The sequence below is a fragment of the Corvus brachyrhynchos genome, unplaced genomic scaffold (genome assembly GCF_000691975.1).
Source record: "Corvus brachyrhynchos isolate BGI_N302 unplaced genomic scaffold, ASM69197v1 scaffold319, whole genome shotgun sequence".
NCBI lineage: Eukaryota > Metazoa > Chordata > Aves > Passeriformes > Corvidae > Corvus > Corvus brachyrhynchos.
The window spans coordinates 1,424,600-1,435,777 of record NW_008246065.1 but is presented as its reverse complement, the minus strand read 5'-3'; the positions used below and the strand labels follow the sequence as shown (position 1 = coordinate 1,435,777).

The following is an 11,178-nucleotide window of genomic DNA, read 5'->3' as shown; positions in this document are numbered from 1 at the left end:
ATCGGGCGCGAGAGCTGTTCTTAATTGCCAGTTAATAGCAGTATATTTAATTAGAGTACAACCCTCCGCCTTTCAGCTCTTAAAGCAAACATCCGAGCGATTTCCTTTGCCGGTTTTAAAACCGGTAAGCAAATCGCGATCAAACTTGCCTTCGGAAATTAACACCTGCTTCCCGAAATCGCAGCATCCGAGCTGGTGCGGTGCCGCGCCGTCACCGTTCCTCTCGTGGGTACCGATGGCGCTGGTCTCGCAGGTCCCCGTGTCGAATACTCAGCTTTAGGGAAAGTCTGAGAGGAGAAAACACCCAAGTGTGTGTATGAAAACGTGATGATTCTGGGCCAGGGTGCAAACGGAGCCCTTTCTGCTGACAGAAAGGCAGTAAGAATGACAAGAGAGCAAGCTTTAGTGCAGCTGTGTTTGTGGTGGAGAGTGAGACCTGGACATGAAAAGAAAGAGACCTGAACAAAGCAGAAAGCTGTGACCATAGGAGAATGGAAGAAAGGGAGGTTGTGTATTTTCAAGAGTTCAGAGAATGTGGCTTTAACTCTTTGCAAGTAAAAGAGATCTATCGATGTGGTTAACAAATATTCTTAACACTACACTGACTGTACAAAGCATAAGAATTAGGCTGGAGTCCTGGACCACACTGGGTGATGGCAGTTCCTGGGTACTGAATATCAGCCAGGGCTATATCACTTCTAATCCCCAAGAGAAGATATATTGCCTTTTTGTGTGTGTGTGTGTGTGTGTGTGACCCAGAGGTAGGACAAGGAGCAGCAGCAGTTTGTGGTTTAAGAGCCCTCTGGAGCAGAAAGATGGGTGCTGGAGTTTTCGGTGCAGAGGGTCATGCTGCTGTGTGTAATCCACACTTGTGTGGTTTCCTTTTGAACAGCTGCTCAGCAGGGTGGGAGATGGGGTCAGGAGAGCAGGACAGTCAAGAATGGAGTCAAAACATGTCTGGGATGGGCTGGGGATGAGGATCCAGGGTTCATTATTCATTGCTGCTATTGACTCGCAGCCACAGCAATTAGGAGGGAGAAACTGATTTTGTGTGGAAGTGTTCCCTTAAATCTCCATCAGATGGCTTCAAAGATGGTGTCAGGTCTAATTACCAAATGCAGTGGGGCTTGCATTAAATAACACAGTGGCTGCAGCTACCCTTGTGCCAGCCTCCCTCTCCTTGTGCTAAATACATTACATTTTGTCTCTTGCTCTGTGGGGAGTGCACCACGGGCTCTTCTAAGCTGTTAGAAGTTAGATGTGTTTGGTATTGTGATTCCTGGTCCACATAGGTTAAATCTGTGTCCACCACACATTAGAATCAAGCTCAAGTGTGATGCTGTGGGAAGAGTTTTCTTCTGTACTTTTGTTACCTCCTTGTGGGAAGTTTGAAGATCCTTATATACATTTTAATGCAGTTGACTGTTACTGGACACAAAAGCAAGAAAGATCAAAGAAAATCTGTCTCGGGTGTTTTCTGAGGGTTAACTGGCCGGGCTGGATTGGAAGTGTTTGCCATGTCCCTGCCCCACCTCTCCGGTCTTTACATTAAGTTGCTGTGCAGTACCAGCCCTATTGCAATGCCTGGAAATCCCTCAGGATAACAGCAGATCCTGTGTCTTGGACGGCACTGGCCTTCTGCAGAGCCTGTGTCAGAGGAAAACTTGTATCCACGGCCTGTGCTGCTGCCTGTTGCTCCTGGTTCTGTTCTCCAAGTACTTGCAGCCTTGCTCTGGAAAGGCCAAGAGCTGCCTGTCGTCACTGCTCCCCAGCATTAGGCATCTCATCAAAGGCTTAACAGGTAAAGTGGAAGAGTAACAGCTTCGAGACCAATTGGGGGTGAGGGAGGCAAAAAAAAAAAGCCCAACAGACCTCAGACTATTGCAGAAGGATGACGAGATTCAGCAAAAGACAGCCTGACAGCAAGGCTCTTCAGTTACTTTATGTAATCATTCAACAGGACAATTTGCCCTTTAAAGATTTACAAGTGTGAGTCTAACAAAGACCAAACCTTTAAGGATATTTTGATTGGGTTTTTAAAGTAAGCTTCTGTGATTTCTGGCACACCAGCATGCTCCTTGTGGCACTGAGTGAGCAGAAACATGCTTGTTCTTGGTCACTCTGAAAAGGTTATTACAATAGATAGTGTTTGTATTGCTACTTTGACTCTTTAAATACTGGGAACCATTTGCATTGGTAATTTAAATTCTAGGAACAGCAAAAAGCTTAATCTGAAAGCAGCCCAGGTTAGAGCTGCATTATGCTCCACAGAAGAGGTCTATGAAAAGTGAGGTACTATTTTCACTCTTCTACGGGTATTGGCAAATCAAAATATTATGGTCACCTGTTTAAACCAAATACTGTATCTTCAGAGAACTGCTTCATTACAGGGAAATATTCCTGTGCATGTAAGTGATAGAATCTTTTCTATAGTGATATTCTGGCAAGAGGAGTGAACACAATACTGGATAATCATCCTCCGCTGGTACTAGTCTTGGTAAAAAGCAAGCTACTTCTAATTAGAAACTACTTTCAAATGTATAGATAACTTGGTTCAGCTGAAGTCAGGTAAGTCTGTCCCCATCTTTAGTGGAAATTTTATTTGGGCAGGTTGCTCTCAGTCTGCTGACCAGTGCCTCAGGTAGCTGCCTAGGACCAAACCACAATGGCTATAAAATGTCTTTTTTTTTCTTTTACAGTGCCAGTTTGACCCACTATATAGATTAATTTTTGCTGGAGATGAGTTGCTAAGAGTTGCATGGGGAGGAAGGTAATTCTAAAATTCCTGTTGCCTGGACAAAACAAATGATAAACTAAAAATGGAACAAGGTTTAGCAAATCCGGTAGATTGTCCTCCTGCCCAAGAGAGAAAGGGCTAACAGAGCTTAAAGTGCAGCAAGGGAGGTTTTGATTAGCAAAATGCAGTGGAATAGTTTGTAGTTAAATGCATTACTTTTATTTAAGAGGAGGACCAGGCAAAGTGTAGAGCATTTCAGTTCAAGCTGGTCCTGCCATGGCAAGAAAGGAAGAATTGGGTGGTTTTGTTATGCCACTTGTGTGCCTGCTTCTTGCAATGCTGCAGTAAACCCCAGGATGGGCTCTAGTGCCCGAAGAACAGGTAAATTTTGGATCTTGCATTTCACTGACCTAATGCCTGCCCTTTGTAGGCTGACACCATCCAGCAGTGCCCTTTAGGTACAGGAGGAAAACTTGCTTACATGCAGCAGTTCCTGCCAATGACGGCAGCCCAAGGACAGTGAAACAACAGAGATACATTTCATTTACAGCAAGACAAGCCTTCCATACCCTTGCTGTCTGAGATACCTCCTGGCTGCCTACCAGCCCACCCTAACATCCTCCTGGCCCTCCTCATGGCCTCATTGAGGCCACCAAGATTATGACATGTCCTGGGCTGCAGTTGTGGCTGTGCCCAGTCAGGAGTGACACCACTGCACCCTGACAGTTCTTATAAATAATGATTTTGTAAAAAAAATTATATCAGTTTTTATAAGTAAAGCACTTATAAAGTTTAAAATGCCAATTATGCCCTCCTTCTGCTGAGAACCCTGATGGTCGTCACTCCTGCCCATGGGCTGGGTCAGTCCCTGGGCTGCTCCTGGAAGGAGCAGCACTTTTCATACCTGACACTGCCTTGCTGGAGATTTGTTTTAATCCAGCAACATCTGCATCCATTCAAACAGCAGCAGCCTTACGGTCTGCCTTCTAAATACAGCCTGTGACAGCTTGTATTCTTCTAAGGTTCACTGAAAATTTTAGCTGTTTAACTGAACATGACTCAAACAAGGCAAAGATTGACACAGAACTCATTTGGCTTCATCAACATTTTCAGGCAACCAAATTTTGTGCTCATGTTTAATGATGGCAGGAGGCGGAGGTTTGAGCTGTTTGATTTGGTCAGTAGAGGTTTTTGATCACTGTCAGTATTGTGTCTAAACTGATCAAGCAATGAAATAAAACACACTGGCATGTCTGCAAAGCTCACATCTCCCCAGCCTCTTCTCAAGCTGCCCAGTCCTTAGAATGACAACATTATCATGATCTCAAATAAAGGAAATTAATAACCCAGATTGGGAAACAGAGCTGTAGCCAGTGCAGGGATCACTAACATTCATCCCTGTGTGAAAGTGTCTTTGTATGGATACAATTAAAACTATGGAACTGAAGGTATAATCACTATTTACATATTGCAAAGGCTGGAGAAGGACAAATGTTGTGCCCATCTTTGAGGAAGGCTGGAAGGACCATCTGAGGAAGCACAGGCCACGTGATTATCCCAGTCCCTGGGAAAATCAGAGGAAGTCCTTTCAGAATGTGTTTTTGGGGACATACAGAAGACAACTGGGAACAGCCAGAATGGAATTACTGAGGGTAAACCATGCCTGGCTCACCTGCCTTCTATAATAAAGTATCTTTGTGGACAAGGGAAGGAGCATTGGATGTTCTTCCCCTTAACTTTAACAAGGCTTTCAACACTGTCTCACACAATATTCTTGCACCCAGCTCAGGATGCTACAGCCCACATAACAAAGGGGGCAGAAAAACTGGCTGGATGTCCAGGCTCAGCACCTTGGTCAATGGGCTGGGCTGGAACCATCCTCCAGGCCCTGGAGGCAGCCACGGGCTGACACTGAAGTGGGAGTTCCAGCCCACACCCCTGGGACAGGGCTGCTGGCCAGAGGGATGGGCAGGAGCCTAGTGAATTCAACAGGGAGCAGGGCAGGGGCTGCCCAGCCAAGGAAGGAGCCCTTGCAGTGACACACTGGGGGCTCAAATGCCTCTGGGCCCTGGCAGGGGAAAAGGTGAGCACGAGCCAGCAGATCCCAGGCTGTTTGAGCTGGACACTGAACTGTTTGGGCCTGAATCCCAGCCTGTAGAAGGGAAGAGTATCCCCTTCAGCTCATCTCCTCTTTCTTGTATGCTGTTTGGGGTTCCATTCCCCCCATACAAGGACATTGCCAAAGCTGATTGAGTTCAGCAGAGGGCCAACACAGTATTCAGGGGCTGGAGCACATGCCTGGGAAAAAAGGCTGAGGGGGACAGGGCTTGTTCAGCCTGAAAGGAGGAAGGGGTTTGGGGGAGACCTCACAGCAGCCAGCCATTTTCTACTAGGAAGCTACCTGGAAAATTCCAGCTTTCCACAGCAGTGCAGAAAGAGCAGAGAGACACAGGGTAGAAGCCAAGAGAGGCTTAAACTTTCTGAGAACCACAAAAATGACCAGAGAGCTAAAGCACCTCCCAGTAAGGAAAGGCTGAGAACCTGGGGTTATTCAGCCTGGAGAACAGAAGGTGTCACAGAGCCCTAATTGTCGCCTTGCAATCCTTGGAACGGGGCCTGTAAAAAGCATGGGAACAGATTTTCTGGCAATTTTGTTTTTTTTAAAACCAGTCAGATGTTGGTTTTAAACTGAAGGATGGTTGATTTAGATTTGATATAAGAGGTTTTCTAACAGTGAGGGTAGAAAACACTGGCAGAGGTTGTCCATGGAAAGGGTGGATGCCCCATCCCTGGAAACATTCAAGCTCTGAGCAACGTGATCGAGTTGAAGATGTCCCTGCTCATTGCACTTCATGTTTGGACTGGATGACCTTTGAGGTCCCCTTCAACCCAAACCATTCTGTGACTGTTTTCCAATCTGGAGCCAGTCAAACACTGGAAGAGGCTTCCCAGAATAGTTGTGCAGTCCACAGTCTTGGAGGTCTTCAAAATCACACCGGAGAAACATGGTTCTAAGTGACACAGGAATTTCACAGCCAGCAGTGAAGCGAGCTCCTGGGTCCCTTTTGACAGCACTGATCTGAGCCACAGAATGCAAAGACAGCAGGAGGTGGCTGAAGAACAGCAGCACCCACTACTCCAGATCCAGTCAGCACTGTTACTGGATGTTCTCTAGTTCCAGACTTTATGGGACTGTATAAACAACAAAAAAACACAGTATTTTTTTTAAATGCTTGGAAAACACTATTGCTCTGAAGGAGTCCTGTGACTCAACCAGCAATGAAATGAAAGGATCCAAAGACACAAAAATCAAGCCCTCAGAAGATGGCTCTGAGAACAAGTTTTTCCCAAGAAAACTACTGGCCCTGGATAACCCAGAAGAGGGCAGGAAAAGGACAAGAGGAGTATTACTTCTGTTCACACACCAGGTTTCTCAGGGAGAAACTATCCCAGGTGTTCTCACTTCCTCCTTCAGCTGGTACAGAATAGGTCTGAGAACAGAAAAGGGTTGTTCAACAGCTGTTCTTCATGAACACATGGTGCAGGACTCACTAAGAAGTCAAGACACTGCAGCAGCTAATTCCTTAAGTTGTTTATTTATCATTGAAGAAACACACAGCAGCAAGTTCTGTGTTGGCTTCAGTGTGACCAGATCATTCCTCGTTGTTACTGCACCCCAGCTTTGAAGTCAACACAGCCATTACTACAGATCACTTTTTTGGAAAGGGAAAGAATTGACCCTGAAGACAAAGAATTGGAGGGGGAAATAGAACAATTTCTCCAAAACCACACATTTTAAATATGACAATATTTATAAATCCTTGAAAGGCATGAATTATCCAGTAATGGAAAAAGCAGTTATGATATTGGCAACAGAAAGTACATAGCCATATGCTTACCAAAACACTGAAATTGTAAAAGCTGCAAGTTTGATTTGTACACTGCAGCAGTGTGTACATTACGGGAACAATGACTGCAAAGTGGCCTCAGAGGCATTATGGATTCAAGTAAATCTACAGAAAATATCCCAGTGTAGCTAATTCACAATGTTTATTGTATTCAATTCAAATTTAAATAACTTACTGTATTTAGATAGTGATAAAGTATCTCAGAAACCACTTGCCCTCCAAGATACCTATGTAAAAGAGGGCTTTTCTATTTTTTTGGCTAATTATGCAAATTCTTTTAGCTCTGCTTTTTCAATAATTCCACTGTGTGAACAGAGGCGTTTTCAAATTCATGTCCTGTGACAATAATACCCCATTCCAAACTAAGAAAGACTAAAAATAAAAAGGGCAGCCTGTTTTTGGTGCAAGAGAGAAGCTGTACTGAAGACAGCTGTTGCGCTTGCTTCTTTTTATTTTAGCAACAAATGACCCATGAAATAAGCATCATTTGAAATTTCAGAAACTGGCATTCAATTTCCAACCTTCTGCTGTGAGTTTTGTGCATGATCAATCTATATGAGTAAGTAATTCATGCTTTCATGTTACCTCAAAACATTGGTTAAAGAATTCCAATTCAGAATGTTTATAAGCACAAATATAATCTGTGGATTCGATCAAATCAAAGCTAAAACATTGGTTAAACTCTGCGATTCCCACTTAACGTCGTACAGTGGTCCACCCTTCCTCATCTGTCTCGTTTTTAGTGCGGCGTACGGGCTCACGCTCCTTCTCTGTTTTCCAGGATCCTTTCTCCTTCTCCCCATCCCTTTCCCGCTCTTTGGATGCTGCTGGGGGAGCAGAAGCTGGAGGAGCAGCAGGAGCAGGGGCTGACCGCCGCACCGGTTCCCGTTCCTCCCCGCGCTCTTCCCTCCTGTCGTCAGCGCGTCGCCACGAGCTCGCTACGGCACAGGAAGAAATAAAAACAACTCAGTCGTGCTCCACCAGCAGCCTGCAAGAGTTCAAACAAACAGCCCCAACCCTGGCAGTGGGAGTTACTGATCCTCAGCCCTGCCAACAGGGAATACGATGACAACAGCCAAACACACGTTTTGATTTTATAGGGAAGAACAGCAAAACTACTCAAACCTCTTCTCAGATTTGGGATTGTGGTGAGCAAGCCCAGTGTCATCTTTAAAATGCATTAATTGCAGTAAGAATGTTCTACTGATGTACACAGTTTTAGGATGCTGTCATTGTCAAAAATATATACCATTATTAGCAGAATTAAAACACAAAAGTGTCCTCTTAGAAATGACTGAACTCTGAAAACAGAAAAATCCTTACTTAAGAACACTTGTGGAAAATGTTTAGGTGTTTGCTGTTAGGAAATTGCTCTTCACTCTACTGGAATCAGAGGTAAAATGGTACTGAATTACATGACTCCACTGGTAACAGCATCTACCACCCTTTACTGTATGAAAAACAGTTCAATTCCACCAAAAAGGATGTTAAGAGTTCCATCCCACCTCTGTGTGAACAAAGCTGTGGCAGATGCCAAGAAGTCAAATACCAAAACTTCTTGATATATTAAAAAAAAATCTCCACACTGAGAACATTCTGCTTTTCTGTCAGCAGCAGTCCCTCATATGATCCCATGTTCTGTTCCAGGCTGCTCCCAAGTGCAGGAACACCCACATTTGGGGAAGAGACAAAATGAGATTCTGAACGTAAGAATCCAGAATTGGAAGATGTGGTGGTCCCTCCAGGCTAAATGGATTTCCTGTTACTGTATTTTTAGAACATAGCAAAGGATTAATAAATATACAAAATTAACACAGGTCTGTAATCAAAACAGGTTATTCGTCAAAATTAATACCATTAATAGTGTGAAACCCATAAGGCCTCATTCAGAAGTATTTCCCTCACATTTTAATGGTTTTAAGGAAAGGGCCAGAAATTACTTTTCTGGGATGTCTGTCCTGATAATCTAAACACAAAGACTTCATACACCCAGAACATAATCCTATGAGAAGTGCATACTTGAAATGTTATCCTCCTGCTGTAGATGTGAAATGCTACTAAGATGGAAAAGAACACAACTACGAATAGTTAAGACTCGCTAAAGAATTCTCAATTACGCCAAAGGTGCTTTTTATTATTTTGTTTATGGAAAGGCAGTTTAAATAGCTGAAAATATAACCTATTCCCATGTGACCCCCTCCCAGCACTGTCAGGAAGAGGGAGGCTCTATGCTGGATGGAGGACTTTAGGGACACTGAAATGAACCTACGCTCCTCCCGCTCGGATCCGCAGAGAGCATTTTTTTTGGCGGCTCCCTGTCATCGCCACGTCGGTCTCTCATGTCACGACCACCTCTGTCCCACTCCTCACGACGACTTGAATCCCTCCAGCTGGAAGTTTCCTCAGCTGGCCCTCTCCTCCAACCGCCGTCATCCCTTTGGCCATGCAAAACATAAAACTAAATGTTAAGGTTTTTACCTTTGCTATGGAAAGGAGCAGTAATATATCACAACACAGATATTTACAGACCCAGTGGGTGTCTATTTAACATACTTCCAAAATTGGTTTTGTTTTTCTGGTGCCTAATATGGAATTCTCTTGATAACAGGATAAAAATAAAAATTTAAAAGCATTTTAAGCATTTTGAAATTCCTCCTGTACAGAGAAACAGATAACATCATCCTAAAAATAACAAACCAAAAAGGCCCAAAAATGCCCTTAATCCATTTGCTGCCCTAAAGTGCTTAGTTTCACACGAACCAACCCTTGTTCCTTTCACTCAGCAATTCCACATTATTTCTGTATCAGCAGGGCCCTTTTTTTTTTTTTTTTTGCAGAAACATTCTAGAAGTACTTAAACAGAGAGGTCAGACCTGGGACGCCTGAAACGATCATCTCGATCAAAATCTCTCTCCCTGTCAAATTCCCGCTCCTTCTCATTTTCATCCCGATCTTTGTCTCGATCCCATTCGCGGTCTCCTGAAGGTCTGGAGTCTCGGGGAGGGCCCCAGCTGTCCTCACGAGCCTTCTCTCGTTCTCTCCACCCCCCTGGAAGAAAGAAACGAGGAGTCAAAGGAATTTGTGACTGACCTCTTATCCCTCTTGTGGACAAAGAACTCTTTGCTTCTGTCACAGAAACTGGTTCTTCAAGTTTTGACCCGAGGATCCAACTCAAGATGTCTGTAAGAAGTTTGCACATTGAGTGGGAACCACAGAGAAGACACTGTGCAAGCTGCTAAACGTAAAGCCAGCAATGCACAGCTCCTGTCAGGGCTGCCAGGAACAGTCCAGCAGAGCTGGTTGCACCCAGCAGTTTTCAGCCAGAAGCCACAAGGGTCTGGTGCAAAACAAGTGCAAGAAGAAGCAAAGGGTGTAGCTTACACAGCAGATTCCTTTGTGAAAATCTACAAGTGAGGAGATTTTAAGCAAGCAGATTTTTAAAGAAGTTACTGCTTTTTAAAGCACTACTTTAACATATGAGTGTTGTTACCATCCCCTTAACACAGTGCACCCTGAAATACTGCTCAGTTATTTATGAATGGGAGTTCTTTCTTATGCAGCCTGCTTTGGCTTTAAATAGGAAAACTGGAGTGCAAGTTTTGATATTTATGGTAAGTTTTCTAAAGGTTTGGATTACAGAATTAGTGTCTATGAAAGTTGGTGTGGTGCCTGCCAATACGTAAGTGTAAAGAGCCAGGAAATCAAAATCATATCTAACATTTAAACGTCATCAACAGTTCTGAAAAGAATCAGAAACAGCTCTAGACACCATCAATGACACTTAAGAATAGAAATAAAGAATACAAGAATAGTATAATTCAGTTTTTAAGAGACCTCAGGTCATCTAATCCAAACTCTGCTCTAAGCAGGACTTTCAGGAAGAGTTAAAAACAAAAAGGGAATGTTAATAACATTACCTCTGTACACATAGAAAGGGCTTATCAAAACCAGACCCACTTGAATGAGGTATCAAAATCCTCCTTTAGAAGGAGATTAACTTCAGACACATAGAAGAGGTTTTTCAAGGTGTGCTAATCTAGCGAGAATGTTTCTCTCCCAGCAGAGCATTCAACTCGTATATTTTGGTTTGGCACACAGGGAAGTGACCGGTGTTAGTGTGTGACCTTTAGGTATCTTCCAGACAAGCAATTTTTTTGTAATTTAACCAAATTAAAAGGTTTAATTATACTAAGTAGAGGAGTGTCCACATTAGCCAAATTAATCTAGATGTTTTCAGAGCTCATTCTCCCATCTCTGGCATCAAGTACATTACATCCATTATCTACGAGGTTAACACACTTTGGAGGGAAGGTTATTATATTACTGTATTTTACCTGGTTTACCAAATGGTCTCCAAGGACCTGGCCTTGAGTCTTCACCCCCACGCCACGGGCCTCTGTCATCATCTCTTCTGGAGAGCCTGTCATCGTCCGCATTCCGCCAGGGTCCCCTGTCGTCATCCCGCCGGGCCATCCTGTCGTCATCCAGCCCACGCCGAGGCCCTCTGTCATCATCCAGCCCGCTCCGAGGACG

The 11,178-nt window shown here is 44.0% G+C and overlaps 1 protein-coding gene across 1 annotated transcript in view; it reads right to left on the bottom strand.

Annotated features, from left to right (window-relative positions):
• Positions 1 to 6,314: 6,314 nt before the first annotated feature.
• The window catches only part of EIF3A (eukaryotic translation initiation factor 3 subunit A), a 25,557-nt gene continuing 20,693 nt past the window's right edge, over positions 6,315 to 11,178 (bottom strand). Inside the window, exons 20-23 of the mRNA XM_008643206.2 lie at positions 10,980 to 11,178; positions 9,519 to 9,693; positions 8,911 to 9,080; positions 6,315 to 7,583 (exon numbers count right to left, since the gene is read on the bottom strand). The exon at positions 10,980 to 11,178 is cut by the window's right edge and continues 9 nt beyond it. Coding sequence (XP_008641428.1) covers positions 7,342 to 7,583; positions 8,911 to 9,080; positions 9,519 to 9,693; positions 10,980 to 11,178 — 786 coding nt within the window. The 3' untranslated portion in view covers positions 6,315 to 7,341. The remainder of the gene's footprint in view (positions 7,584 to 8,910; positions 9,081 to 9,518; positions 9,694 to 10,979) is intronic.